Source organism: Rissa tridactyla, chromosome 1 (genome assembly GCF_028500815.1).
Source record: "Rissa tridactyla isolate bRisTri1 chromosome 1, bRisTri1.patW.cur.20221130, whole genome shotgun sequence".
In the NCBI taxonomy this organism is placed as follows: Eukaryota; Metazoa; Chordata; class Aves; order Charadriiformes; family Laridae; genus Rissa; species Rissa tridactyla.
The window spans coordinates 212,326,072-212,341,402 of NC_071466.1; the positions used below are offsets into that span (position 1 = coordinate 212,326,072).

At 48.9% G+C, this 15,331-nt stretch overlaps 1 protein-coding gene across 3 annotated transcripts in view; it reads right to left on the reverse strand.

The window, feature by feature from the left end:
• Window positions 1-7,705: 7,705 nt before the first annotated feature.
• Window positions 7,706-15,331, reverse strand: part of PROSER2 (proline and serine rich 2) — a 30,280-nt gene continuing 22,654 nt past the window's right edge. The window contains exons 4-5 of one of the 3 annotated variants that reach the window (XR_008465330.1): window positions 10,812-15,212; window positions 7,706-8,055 (exon numbers count right to left, since the gene is read on the reverse strand). Coding sequence is in view for 2 of the 3 variants with exons in the window: in XM_054194726.1 (XP_054050701.1) it covers window positions 14,221-15,212 (992 nt within the window). In the remaining variant the exon portion in view is untranslated. Of the gene's footprint in view, window positions 8,056-9,610; window positions 15,213-15,331 lie in introns of those variants that run through there. The other 2 variants (XM_054194726.1, XM_054194738.1) reach the window with 2 other exon arrangements.

The window sequence follows — 15,331 nt, forward strand, 5'->3', positions numbered from 1 at the left end:
GCATGTGTCAGTCTAATGCCTTGGATGGGCTCTGGATCAATGGAAATATCTTTATAAAATTATTTGCTGAAAATAGTGTGGGGTCAGCTGGGGATTTCCCTGACTTCAGGCTGAAATCAAAAAAACCAATTCAGTGAAACCTTTTGAAGCTTGACTTTGAAATAAATTATTCTAATGTTATGCTGAATAAAAATGTTATGCCGAAAATCATTGTGAGTGGAACAATTGGGGTTGAACATCTGCAGTGAAAAAAATGTTCGTATCCCCGTTATTCTTTGCTTTTCCCCTGTGGTGTGGGGAGGTGCCATCCTGCTGCTTGCGGAGGAGTTTTGCCACCTGATTCTTGTCCAATTTCACACAATCACAGAATGGTAGGGAGTTGGAGACTCCACCACCTCTCTGGGCAGCCTGTGCCAGGGCTCTGCCACCCTCAGGGTAAAGAAGTTCCTCCTCATGTTTAGGTGTAACTTCCTGTGTTCCAGCTTGTGCCTGTCACCTCTTGTCCTGTCCCCGGGCACCACTGAAAAGCGCCTGGCTCCATCCTCCTGACACCTCCCCTTTCAGTATTTATAAGTGTTGATGAGATCCCCCCTCAGTCATCTTTTTTCCAGACTGAAGAGACCCAAATCCCTCAGTCTTTCTTCATAAGAGAGGTGTTCCAGTCCCCTAATCATCTTGGTAGCTCTCTGCTGCGCCCCCTCCAGCAGTTCCCTGGCCTTCTTGAACCGGGGAGCCCAGAACTGGACACAGCACTCCAGGTGCGGCCTCACCAAGGCAGAGTAAAGGGGGAGGATGACCTCCCTCGACCTGCTGGCCACACTCTTCTTGATGCACCCCAGGATGCCATTGGCCCTTTTGGCCACAAGGGCACATTGCTGGCTCATGGTCATCCTGTTGTCCACCAGGACTCCCAGGTCTCTTTCAGCTGAGCTGTGCTCCAGCAGGTCAGCCCCCAACCTGTCCTGGTGCACGGGGTTATTCCTCCCCAGGTGCAGCAGGGCTTTGTTGTGGCAGGGATTATGTGGCTCCCGTTGACTTGAAGTCCTGAGAATGCTGTGTCTTCCTGTAGAGAACATTTCATTGAAGTGTTCAGGTGTATCAGGTTTTCATACAGGAACAGGAGAATAACCTCTATTTTGATCAGTGCTTGTCTGTTATCTATGAATCATGCTGCTTTATCCAGATCACAGGATGTTTCTTTTAATTAATTATGTCTAATATAATTGCTCGTCTTTTCTTACAAAAGAGAGGGGATGTTCCTCCAGCAGCGTTTCTCAAGGGACACTGGTTGAAGGTGCTCTTGCAAAGCGTGTTTCCAAAGCAGGGTTCCCAAACACGCATGGGAGTAGTTAAATCTGGGAAAATATGTACGTAGATGAAGGAGAAATTGTTTCATGTCCTTGATTGCGTAAAAGATTTCTGTTATCTTATCATTCTCTGGAAAGAATTTGGACTGAAGTCAGGTCCAGGCATTTGAAGTTGCGTCTTCGGCAATGTGAGGCTCGCTGAGCTGGCTCACTGACAACCAGAGAATGTGTTGTGTGATTGTAATTGACAATTTTTTTGCCTCAGTTTTTGACAGTACCCTCTCTTCCCACATTGCTCAAGGCCCTAAAGCTCAAGGCAGGGACTGGGGGAATGAAATCCCTCCCATTGTAGGAGACCGGGTTTGTGACCACCTGAGGAACCTGGACGTGGGACCTGAGGAGATGCAGCTTAGGGCATCTCAGAGGCTGGAGCCCCTCTGCTGTGGGGACAGGCTGAGAGTTGGGGTTGTTCAGCCTGGAGAAGAGAAGGCTCCAGGGAGACCTTAGAGCCCCTTCCAGTACCTAAAGGGGCTCCAGGAGAGATGGGGAGGGACTTTTTATCGGGGAGTGGAGCGATAGGATGAGGGGGAATGGTTTTAAACTGAAGGAGGGGAGATTTAGATGAGATATCAGGAAGAAACTTTTTACTGTGAGGGTGGTGAGGCACTGGAACAAGCTTCCCAGAGAAGCTGTGGCTGCCCCATCCCTGGAGGTGTTCAAGGCCAGGCTGGATGGGGCTTTGAGCAGCCTGGTCTAGTGGGAGGTGTCCCTGCCCAGGGCAGGGGGGTGGAACTGGATGATCTTTAAGGTCCCTTCCAACCCGAACCCTTCTGTGATTTATGGTGGGTCACTTGAAAGCCTGTTAGAGCTGAGGTGTTAGTCCTTGCCCCAGGATGGAGCCAGGGTGGCTGGGACACTCCAAAATTGGCAAGTGCCGTGTTCACCCAGGAACGTCAGTACTCGCAGGCAACACCTTGAACTCCAGCTGGTGTATCGGCCGCTTTCTCTACCCTGCAGTGCTGTCATGGCATAAAATTGAAAGAAGAAAATGTATATGTATTTTTTTTTCCCCATGAATTGGTGAGTTTTCAGACTTGTTATAATTTTATTAACTTTCCAGGCTTTCAGAGAAAGAAGTCGTTGTGCTGTTTCTGTTACGGAGATAAAAATACTACATACATTGAGGCAGATATGCGGCAGCGCACACACATAATGTAAATGTTATGTCTGTTGAGGCTTAGAAAACCACCTCCGCGTGGTGGAGGCTGCCTGGTGGGTGCTCCAGTTTGCGGGGTTTTTTTCGTTTCTTCCTGGCGAAGCAGCAACTGGGCCCTTGGCAGGGCGGCGCGATGAGAGCTGCCGGGAGTTACGGGGTTCGGCTCGGGCAGTTTGCGGATGCAGCCCCCGCTCTGCCGTGCAGGGGAGCGCCTTGGCCTTCAGTCGACGCGTCGCTGTTGAAAAGCGCCGAGTTGGGGCGATAACCCCGCAGGGGCTCCGCCGCTTCTCCCAGCCCCTCCGGCTGAGCCGCGTCCGCACCGACCCGCCACGGCTGCGGCCAAGGGCAGGCGATTAATAGCCCGCGCACGTTCGACCTGAAAGCCCCGCGAGGCTGCCGGGAGAGGCCCTGGCGGCGTCACGCTCCTCCCACCGAACGGTCGTCGCGCTTTTCTCTCGGGAGGTATAAATGAAGGTAGATAAATGAAAAAAGCGAGTAAACAAACTCGTTAATTACTGTCGTCCCCCAAAAGGGGTGCTGTGCTATTGAGACCGCGTATCCCAGACAGGTAAGAGAATATTTTCAAAATAAATACAATAATAATAATACCATGAGCCTGCCATTGCCCCCTGATGAATACTCTGGGGTTTTTTTCCTTTTCTTTTGCGCTTTGTCACTAATTTTTTCCACCCTGAGGTTCCTCCTCGGCCGCGTGCCATTCTGCCCGGCTGAAGATGCTCATCCGAGACAACCCTCTGCTGTCTCTTCTCAGAACTCAGCTATAAATAGGCTTTTTTTTTTTTTTTCCAACCTCTCCAAGCGTACTGGGAGTTGGAAACTATTTGGGCAAGAACTTAAACAAGTGAGTAAATGTCCAAACATTTACTTGTATTGTTTGAATAATAAACTTTAAAGTTATTACTGCGGGGGGATGATTGTGCCACTAAAACACTCGGTGTTTATGATGGTGGTGAGAAGAACAAACGGTGTTTTGTTAAAATCACTCCTTTCCTTCCCTCCTTCCTTCCCTCCCTCACCTGGATCCAAGCCATCGGGCAAAAAAAAAAACGGCTGAGACGCTTAAAGAGGAGGAAGAAATTTAGATTTTGCTGATATTTATTTGTTCATTGATACTTACCTGCGGGGAAAACGTTTGGTGTGGGTGGGATAAAGGGAGTGACCTTTTCTGCTGGGACCAAGTCCTGGTTGACAGATCAAGAGCTTGAAAACTTTGTCGTATTTACCCCTTCATTGTTTTTTTGTTTTGCAACTTTTTGGTAGTACCTCAGGGTTGCCTTGGTAAGGACACCCCCGTCGCGCTCTCGTTAACCTGTTTCACAGCCGGAACGCTCACGAGTGGGACCTGGGACGCGACCTGGGACGCTGGAGACGCTCGTCTCCTCTGAAGGTACCGTGCAGCTCCGGGGTTGGGGGGGGCGGTGAGAAAGCCTGGGGGTGTCCGCATTTTGGGTTGTAAATCGCGGTGGGTACGTGGCTGTGTCCTCTGCTCCATCCGGCTGATGTAAGTTATTGAAATTTGGGGAAAAATACTAACTTTGAGTTTATCTACGCGGTGTGAAATCCTCGGGGCTGCATTTGCCCCTGAGGAAGAACGCCCCAGGCCTGCTCTTGGTCAGTTAGCCGGTGCTTTAGGGCCGGTGACAGCGCTCAGCTCTATTTGCACAAAACGCTTCTAGAGAGTTCTCCTCTTCCCACTGCAGCCCCTTGGTAACACAGCGGTGATTTCTGTGGCAGCTTGTCCCGATGGACCCTCCCTTCCCCGCGTGGCCAAGTGCTGTTCCCGCGCGCTCGTTGCCCGAACACGTTTCCATCGCTCGCCTCCCAGGCGCCGCTGCAGGGCGTCAGCCGTGCGGGGAAGCAGCTATTGCTAAACCTGCCAGCGCTGCCCCGGCCCAGGAGATCTCCATCTCACCCCGGTGGGGGTTCCGCCGCGTCCCCACTCCCCGGTCGGGGTCGGCCTCCTGCAGTGGTCGAGGTGAGGAGCCCCATTTCAGGGTAGACGGAGCTGCTTGTAGGACTTTGTGTCTCATTTATTGATTTCAGACTGCAAATTCCTCTCCCAGGCGTAGGAATTTGAGCTCCATGTGCATGAGGAGACTCCCCCTGCGTACCGCTCTTCCTCAAAACAGGAATTATGCTGGAAGAAGACCTTAAAACGCAGGAAGCTGCCTGAAGGCACCACCAAAGGTGGTGCGACTGGTCAGGGAGCGACGCTGTGAAGGATGATGTGTTGTGTCCTGCTGGTTCCACTAAAAAAGCCGATACCCCTGAAGCCTCACAGAGATGCAGAATTGCTCAAGCGCTGCTGCTTGTCTCTAACGGGGGCCTGAGTGTAGAAACTGGGTTGCTCTGACTGCAGTCAGCTCACTGCAGGAGAAGACGTGCCGAAACAGTGTTAACGAGAGCCTTAATTTTGGTAGCATTAGCCGCTTCTGTCTGCGCTGCCTCCCCTGCAAACAAGGAAGAGCCCGTGCAAATACGGGAGTTGGGGATCCCCAAGGAGCCTGCTCAGGACTGGAGTCTTCCACTTGCTGGTCCTACCTCCTAGGGCTTGTAGCCACTGATCAGCCCCTTAAAAGCCTCTTCGCTGGTTAATTTGATACAATAAAATAAAATATCCCCGTTTTGGAGATAAACATTAATTTCTGAACCCTTGGCTTGCTTCTTGGGCAGCTCCTGGCTGACGACAGCAATGCTGCGGGAGAGCGGTAACTGCCCGACTGCGCCCACCTCGCCGGGGCCAGAGGACGCCCCGAGGGAGCCGGTTTCAGAAACCCTTCCGCACCAGGGGGACGGGGATGTCACACGCCCTGCGCACGCCTGGCGTCGGGGCCACCACTGGTCCCTGACTGCAGCTTTTTGGGGAAGGGCTGCTGGAAACTTCCTCCAGCTGTGACGGGAAGCCCATGTCTGCTCTACAAGGGAGAGCTCTGCCCGTGTCTCAGTGTCACCGTCCAGCTGAGCTGGTGGTCCTCCTTCCTGCATCGGTATCCAATTTTTTAAATGTTATATAGATATATATATATTTTTATATATATATATATGCATGCACATCTCTGTCTCGTATCTCTGTTCACAGTAAGCTTCTCCTGGGAAGCAAGACTTGAAAGCAGCAGTAAGGCCTTCACAGCCCACCTGAAGAGAGGTTTGGTGTCTATATTATATTAATCCAGTAAGTGGTTATTAAATTGATAGGAGTTGCTGGAAGTGGCATCCCTGGAGGGATGGAAATGAAGCCCAGGTAACGGAGTAACGAGAGGGATCTCGGAGGTGGCTTGGGCTTTTCTTATCTCTGCTGTGAGAAGCTTCTCATGTGGTGGTGATGGGGCTCCGGCTTTCTCCTTGGGCTCAGGGCAGGATGAACCCTCTGCTGGGAGGAAAACCCGGTGGTCAGCCTGGTCAGGGAGGATCAGTCTGCTTCTCCGGGAATTCAGCCGAGCTGTTCCTGGAAGACGCCGGTTCCTCATCCCTCCTGCGGCACAATTCTTTCCCAGTGGAAAGATGGACACACCGGCAGGGCTGAGACAAAGTCTCCCTGTTTTTATTGTAACGCCCGAGAGGCGTGATCGTTAGTGGGTTATTATTCAGCTTGGTCTGGAATCCCACGCCCTGTGAAACTGCGGGGCTTTTACCAGCTGCGAGTTTTACCTGAGGTAAAGTCAAGCCAGCTCTTGGCTTCGGAGAAAGCACCGCTGGTGCCTGCAGGGTGACACGTCGCAGAGGACACTCCGCTCCCAGTGGGGCCGGCACGGAGCTTGGGGGTTTTATTACAGGAGGCAGCAGGAACTGCCGCGCTGGGCACGCACTGCCCATTTCCTGGGCTCGAGCGCGCTGGAAAACTCATGCCGTAAATAAAAATTAAACCTAATCAGGCAAAGTAAATCCATTTAGGAAGGCAGGAAATGTTCCACGGTAATGAATTTTGTTGCCTGAAGACCACGTTGATCCTCTACGCTTGTGCTGGCTTGTATATTGGAAATAGAGACGCGTTGACAACTGTTTCCTGAAAGAGGTTTATGTAGGAAGAAATAATCTCCCTCCTGCCATGACAGCTTGTAGGAATGCTTGTCCTTCGGGTGTCATGCCACCCTCTGAGCTTGGGTGGCTTATCTTTGTTAATCAGAGTATGAACAACTCCTTGCACACGTGCTTCCACGTTGCTGGTTTTTTTTTTTTTTTCTCTCCTGGGCTGGCAAGTAAATGCTCCCGAAGCGGTAGGTGTGGCGGTGGGAGAGGAAGGGTGATTCAGGCTTAGCCCATAAGCCCGGGAACCAGAAGGTCAAGCTCATCTCTACTCTTTTTTTCTTGGCTTACCATCACTGCCCTCCTTTCCCAGCCGGGAAACACAGCTCTTGCCCTTCCTCGGAACAGATTAAAAAAAATTACACCATTTTCTAATGCTTACAATAACAAAAGCCCAAAGAGCAGTGAGCTTCCGCTGAAATGATGGGAAAAAAAAAAATACATCACGAAGGTTTGATGGTGAACGTGACCTCCCCAAACCTCTGAGGAAATGAGTGATGCCATTCTAGGAGGGATCTCCAAGGCTGAATCAGAGCGGGAAGTGACTTGCAGGGGAAGCCACTGTCAGCGATAAGAGCGGAATGCGGCCGTGGCTGCCACAAAGCACCAGTCTGCGCTGTGCCCAGCGAGAGCTGGGGGCTCCAGGGCCACGAAGGGCAGCTGCATCGGGCTCCGCAAGGCCACCGAGTCCCTCCTGGGCTGACCAAGTCCCGGCTCAAGAAGACGGGACCTGCCCTAGGGTCCCTGGTGGGCTTTGGCAGGGAGCGCAGTGCCCCTGGGAGGTGGCTGTGGGCTTACTGGGAGAGCCTGGCCATGGGGGACATTGTACTGGGTGCAGCCATCGCCAGCGAAGGGACTAAAGCGATGGGCGGTGACAGACCTCAGGCAGCAGCGGCACCAGGCCCTGGGCTGGCTTTGGCACAGGGACGGGGGGGATGTTCATCTCACAGGCTTTGGAAAGTGGGTCTGGATCCCAATACAGCGGCTAAACAAAGGCTTTTAGTTGCTTTCTTTTAAATTCAAACCTTTAACAAAGTTTTTAGCAAGTTATTTTATTTGGGAAGGAAATTATACTTTTTTTTTTTTTTTTTTTTAATGCTCGGGGCGGAGGGGAAAAACCAAACCAAAACCCCAAAATCTTGGTCTTTGTCCCCCAGGTGAGGATACTGTAACGGCCGCATTTCTTCGTGACACAGAGACAGCCGGGACAGCAGCGCCTCAGCAGCTTGGGGAACCTCTTGGAATTAGTTTGCGATTCCTGCAGCTTAGTGAAACGTTCATTAAAGCTCAGGGGCAGGTGCAAAGACTCACAAACAAAAGAGAAATTGAAGCTGAGCTGCTCCTCCAAGCCTGCCGGCTGCTTTCTCTGCCGTTCAGTTTAATCCTAAAGCTACTGAAGCCTCTTCTGGTTGTCTTTATTCTGCCTGTTGCAAGTAGCAGGAGGTAATTACGACGAAAAATCCAAAGGCTGAGAAGTAATGGCTACACCTATTGACAAAAACAAACAAAAAAAAAATCTTTCCTTGCAGATCCCTCGAGATCTGCATCTGCCCAGTTGGTGAAGTAGTCTGGGATGCACCGACGACTTCTCCAGGAAGGCATTTCCTCATTTGGGAGGGGTCACCTCGCATGGGAAGAGAAAGCCCCGTTCTGAGGGGAAAAAAAGGCCAAACAAAAACAAGAGAAGGGTGTGTTCCCTTGGAAGGGTTTGGCTCCATCCCGTCTAAGGACCCTCCTTACCTCAGGGGAAAAGATACTTATAGTTTGGGAGTCAATGTCGTGATGGAGACTCCTCTGCCTTTGCCTCTGCGTGACACAGGGGTCAGCTGAAAGCAAGACCCTGTGCAGGTGGGGGGTTGCACACAAGAAGCGATGAGTTAAAGGCTTCCTCTCATCTAAGATCCACGTCTAAGGGCCCATCCTTATCCACATCCATCTTGATTTCAAAAAAATCACATTCCTAATCACAGTATCATTTAGGTTGGAAAAGACCCTTAAGATCCTCAAGTCCAACGGTAAACCTCACACGGCCAAGGCCACCACGAAACCATGTCCCTCAGCATTGCATCTACCCGTCTTTTAAATACCTCCAGGGATGGTGACTCCACTGCTTCCCTGGGCAGCCTGTCCCAACGCTTGACAACCCCTTCCATGAAGAAATTTTTCCTAATATCCACTCTAACCCTCCCCTGGTGCAGCTTGAAGCCGTTTCCTTTTGTCCTATCACCTGTTGATTGTGAGAAGAGACAGACTCCCCCCTGGCTACCCCCTCCTTTCAGGGAGTTGCAGAGAGCGAGAAGGTCTCCCCTCAGCCTCCTTTTCTCCAGGCTGAACACCCCCAGCTCCCTCAGCTGCTCCTCATCAGACCTGTGCTCCAGACCCCTCACCAGCTCCGTTGCCCTTCCCTGGACACGCTCCAGCACCTCAGTGTCTTTGTTGTAGTGAGGGGCCCAAAACTGGACACAGCCTTTGAGGTGGGGCTAAGCTCAACTGCTAGTGCCAGTACATCGCGTGTTCTGGTGAGTCAACAGGCATAAGTATAGCACAAAGTTTTGTACAAAACAAGTACCTACACAACATAAATCGCTCTTCAGCCAAGTGATGCTAAACGAACAGCCAAGGGGATGGCAGAACTGCCCTACCACGCGGGCAAGGGCCATGCTCTCCCTTGCTGGCTCACACTGCCGCCTTCCTGCTGCCAGGCCTGTCCCTCCCCAGCTCCGCCATCGTCCAACCTCCTGCCACAGGCCCCAAAACCCCACTGCTCAAACCAGCCACTGCCCGACTGCGGCCAACACAGCTGCGGCCGGTGCTATTCCAGCACGGATGTAAGCTCATAACCTTGGGAGAGATTAGAAGTGGACAGGTAGATGAAGCCAAGCCACCTCGCTGTCAGATTCGTAGAGCAAAGGAAAGGTATCATTTAGAGGTAAATGTGTTTCAGTAAGGTAAACAGACTTTCAAGTTTTTCCACTCACTTCACATTCCCCCCACTCCCCCATCTTTCAGCACTGACCTGTTAAAGACACCAAACAACTTGCTTAGGGTCCAAGTCACCAGGAAGAAGCGAGAGCTGTGGGTGCCAGAGGGGCAGGGGATACACCTGAAACGTCAGGGCTGGGCTCTGGAGCTGCCCCCAGAGCAGCCCGAGCAATCCCCCGCCGTCACCGCCCCACTCACCACAGCTTTTGAGCTGCACTACCCTGGCCTCCCGCCCTGCCAGGAGTAGCGATGACCAACCCAGGCGGCTAAAGAACACGTTCTGTAGTTTTTACCTCAGTGGGTTCAGTTACAAAACAGTTTGAGTTCACTCAGGAGCACTGGAAATTACAGCCCTTCTGTTTGTGCCTCCAGCAGTACAGAAAACCAGCCCAAGCTGCTGCGCTAAAACTATCACCTACCTTTAGCCTCGTGCTTTCCCTGATCAGTTACGGATAACGCTTTCTCAAAGTTGTTTATTTTTAAGGGAGAAGCCATATTTATTTGTGTGTGTATATAAAACAAGCACAGGAGTCAGAACATCAAAAGCTTAGGCCCGAAGTTGCAGCCACTTGAAAGGCTGACAGTAACCGGGCAGCTCTGTGAGGTTTTACCCTACAGCAAAGGTGAGGCACCGTAACTTCGTTTAAGTTTCATTATAGATGGAGCCAAGTTAAATTCTCTCACACTGGCTCCAGGCTGGAGTCGGACACAGTTATGAGAGGCCACCTGCCCTGGCCTGGCTGAGACACCTACCCAAGCCCTGAGGCAGCCCTTGAAAGCTTGGGGACAGACTGCTAGACCTGCTGCTGCTTTTGGCTACCACCACCATCCTACCTGGGGGATAAGAAAGTAGCTCATGCCAATGGGAGGCATTTTTTTTCTTCTACAGTGATTTCCATTTTATCTTTTATGACACATGATATTTGGACAAATGCTCAACACCACCTGTATCTGTAAAGAAGTAATCCATCTTCTGAACAGTAGAATTGGTTCAAGGGTTCCTCCCAGGTAGGAGCTGGGGTGGTCATCCAGCACGGATGGAGAACTAGGGGCTGAAGCTTTGTCATCATCGTTATTAAGTCAAAGTTTGTTAGTTTGGGCTCTAAACCCTATTTGAAGCAGGACAAGTCTCAGCACAAGATCACTGAGCCGCCACCTCATCTATGCAGCATTTCATTAGGAAACCTTCCCCTCTGTACTCCGTTCAGCAGCACTAACTCCAGTAACGCACGGAGCGGGCGCTGGCTCGTGGTTGGAAGTACCTCAGCAGTCTTGATGTGCAAGTATCCAAACGAAAGACAGGCAGCAAACACTTGCACACGCTCAGAAGGGATGGGTAGGAATATTTTCTGAAGGAGAACTTTGTCCTGTGCAAAAAGAAAGACACCTACCCTCAGCAGGATCACCCTCACTCCTGGTAACAGCCGTGGAAGGCAGCCATGGACACACAAAGATGAGTTACTGTTCTTTCACGTATGCAATATTCCTCTTGGAAAAGTCATTTTAATATTGCAAAACATTGGGAGTGAGGGGGGCTTTTGCCTGCTTCAAAAACTCTTCAGGATGAACTTTGCTCATGCAAGGACCCCACTCACAGTTGCCAAAGCCCAGCAGGGAGAGTACACATCTCTTGACAGAAGACAGACATAATCCTTCCCCCTGCCCCCCCCACTTCACTCATGGCGTGACAGGATTGAGCTCTGGCTCACACACACATGCACAGTTGCAAAAAGAAAAGTTATTAAATTGATATTAGCCATTAAATAAGTCCTTTCCCTCCTCCAAGAAAAATGCATGCTAGTGGGCGATAACGAACAAAATTCCATCTCCCATCTGCCACTGGTTCATTGGTTTTATCCCAGTTTAATAGATGATTTATCAGATTTGTGCAAGACAGTTACCTCTATCACAAGGGGGGGAAAAATTAAATCACAACAATATATACACACAAGACAAGATACACAAAATAGAGCTAGATTTATATACAGGTTATTAGCAGCTAGACTCTTAACTTCATTTAGTACATGGCTTTACTTACTACAGTTTTAGGCACAGAGAAGAATTTACCAATAGGATAATTGCTATAATGAAGGGCCACAATGATGAATACCTCGTTCCAAGCCCTCACTGGGCAGAAATTAGTTTATCTAATGAAGATCGAACTCTCACTTCCCACCGGTTGAGGACACAGCCCTGCACAAAGGATGAAAGAACATGATCCAGCTAATTCAGCATACTGCAACTTTATATTTTAAATATTAAACACCTAATTTAATTTTTTTTTAAATAGGGTTATGTTACAGAGTTATTGAATAGGACTAACTTTCAGTGAAACAATTAGTGTTAGGGCTTTTTTCCCCCCCCGTTTGCTTAGCATGGACTCTCAGCTGTAAACAACTCAAAGAAGAGCTGGCAAGAAATGATTAGATGTGAAGATTGCTTTGTACGCACTTCACATTTATAATGCAGAATTTGCTTCAGTAGGATTTAAAAGCACAAAGGTCATGAAACATTTAAATTTACTTCGCAGGTTATGTTAATAAATTACAATGCATCATCCACATGCAGGACTCCATTCCAGGCTGCACTGAAGCAGGTGCTTGGATGTGTTTTATGGGCTTCCTTGTCTTTCTGATTTAGACTCAGAGCCCAGCAGAATAACTCTGTGCTTTACTCGCAGCATACAAGCAGCCTTTTTTGTTTCAGCGGCACTTCTCACATTTGATTATGCATGCCTAAGTGCTTTGCCAGACAGAGGAATGGCCACATATTTTAATTACTGATTGCTTATGTATACTATGCCTGTCAGTGAGCAACATGATCACTTACCCAGTGAAAAGGCTGAGAAGAATAACTACACAACAGAACCAGCCAGATACCATAACAACACAATTAAAAATTTAAGCAGCAAGCAGATAATTTAAAAAAAAAAAACCACAACAAAAAAAACTTTAACTTATGAGGCAGGTTAAAAATGACACAAAGATTTTTGCTTCACGACAGCTTCATTTACAAGTACAGCTCAGCAAGTTTGAAATACTTTATCAGAAGAACTACAAACTTGTTTATCACAGTTATGTCAGAGCTCCTCGCTGAAGGGTGTGTCAGTTTCTATTATAGCCACGCCACTCCCCTCCTCTTCTCCAAGGTTTATTACTCAGCTGCTTGGGAAAAAGAGGGGGTTGCTTCAGGCTTTAGAAAGTGCAGAGAATAAGTGAGTTTTTCCCTTTAGAGGGAAAAAAAAAAACCAAACCCAAACCAAAACACTGAGAACTCATAAACATGCAGAAATAACAAGAAGTTTAGAAGGTCTGGAGTTTGGCATTTGATTTTAAAATGGCTATTCTTGATGTTTTCAGGTGTACAAAAAGGGAAGGGAATTTTAATGTGGAAGAGCAGCTTTGCCATATAAAAAAAAATCATACCAACACACAAATATACTTTGAGACCATCTTTAAAAGCATGTCTATTGAACAAAGGCAAAATAACGCCAACTCGGACCATTCAGGAGTGACGTGGTCTTCCATACAGCGCTCCCCTGTAACTCCACTTAGCCTGCAAGAATTTTGGCTGTAACTTCTGTTATGCATTGGCAGGGCAGAATCAAATAAGGCTGTGAACAGAGGATTATTAGGGCTATCAAACTACAGGAAGATCAACTGACAGTTTTTAGAAGTAACAGAACTTAAAACTATTCAGCGTAGTATAGCTATTGTTCAAAAAGTAACAGTTTCTTCACAGGAACCCTAACGTAAAAGATAAGATTTTTGACATAAGGTTCTCGCATTTGGTACAAAGTTAACTTGTTCCTATGGCTTCTCTGCTATATGGTCATCACTGGTGCAGAACAGTTGGGTCACAGATTGTCTGGAGACTCTTTGGCTGTCGGTGCGCAAACCAGTGCATATCCTTGAGGCTCATCTGGTGCCTTTCACTGGACACGTAGGTTGCTAGAGCGTGACCAAGAAGCAGGTGGCTGGGAAGAAAGGCAAGACTCCAAGTGAAGCAGCAGAGTGATGCAGTCATCCACTCAAAGCTTGGGCCGCTCTGTCAAAGAGAAGGTCAAAAGAGAAACCACCCTCTGTGCAGTCTTGAGTCGAGTGGGGACAGAGCAAGGAAGCAGACGACTCCACCACTGTCAGGGAATGAAGCCAAGCCAGATAAAACAGACAACATAGTCATGGAAGTGTGTCAGAATTGGTCAGAAATTTCAGTTTTGACATTATCTCAAGCTTCCATGAACAGACATACACATGTGGGCAAGACAAACGGAGTGCTCATTTTTGGCTTCAGAAAGAGCGAAAGGAAGATTGGCCATTCAGTTTGCTATGTACAACAATACTGCACTGTACACTTCATTAACAAGATCCTGTCTGCTATAGTTCAGGGTTATTTAAATAAAATTCCTCTTAGTCACGAAGAGCAACAGATGAGCATCCCTGCAGGAAGGAGAGCTGAAACCCACTGCTGTACGTGACCACTCGTGGTGCCAGTCCTTCTGGGATAAACACGAGCGGCCATTCCACAGTGTCTAGTACCTCCTTAGCTTGCCAGAAGCAGAGAACTTCCCTTTTCTTCTTCTAGTCTGTTTGATCCCAACCCTGTTGGGACAATTCTAGCACAAAGCCATGCTATGACTTCCCTCCTGCTGCTAAAACATTCCCATTGAAATTACGCAGTCTCTTTCAGTAGCCCCAGTTTCCGAAGTGCCTCTCTCCTAGCTTCTTCTGTTGAGCCACGGCCAGAAAACTTTACTGTTATCCCTTGGGATCGAAATCCTGAAGGTCTAGGCAGCGAACCTGATCTCCTCCTCATATCCAGGTTTAGACTAGGTTGTTTATAATCATTAAAACTTTTTGGTGTGTTCTGCTGTGTGTTGCTGACCTTGTTAGCAGCAAGAGCTACCTCTGGTTTGATCGTTACAGTTTTGCCCATAGGAAGGAAAGGGCTGGGCTCGCTTTTTAAAATCTCATGGATGTTTTGATATCCATTGGGAACAGCGTCTGCCTGTTTGGGCTGTGCATTGAGCTGCTGAGTGCTTGGGGCACAGTCTACTTGGTCCTGAGCTGGCTTTCCCTTAACTAGGCCAAGTTTTGTCAGGGCCTCGTATCGCGTTTGCTCAGAGGAAAGATCCCTTAAGGAAGAACTTCTGTTACGCGACAAGAAATCGTTTTTCTGCAGCTTCTCCTCCAGTTCAGCTGGCAGAAAAGCTCCTCCATTGATGTTGGCCAGCACCTGAGCTCTCCTCTCCTGGACGTTAACTGCTGCTTTTGAAATAGTCTCATTGAATTCCTTGCCACTGACATTTGTTATGTTGATGTTGCTCGGGAACCGGTGCAGTTTGGGTGCAGGTGCAGGAGGGTGCTTTGGAGCTGCAGAATAATCACCATTGGCTACTGGGGTTTTCTTCCTGTCCGAATTCCCTTCCTTGAGGGCACTGGGGAAGCGCACCCTGTTCTCCATCTGCTGCTCAGACATCTTCTGGGCCATGATGAGCGGAGTGGGGATAGAGCGAAGCAATTTTGGATGCTGCACTGGAGGAGGGGGTGGAGGAGGAAGAGGAAGCGTCTCAGCCATCGATGGTGGTGGTACAGGGGAACGTGGGGGAAGATCAGCAGGTACAGCTGGCTTAGGGCTTTCAGTTCTCCAGGTAGCATCTGACACTTAAAAAACAAAGCAACAGTAATGTCAGAATACAACACAATAAGCAGAATACAAGGCTTTCTTTCACTCAGGATTAGCAAGCATCAGTACTTCCTTCCCCTGAACTTTCTAACTCAAA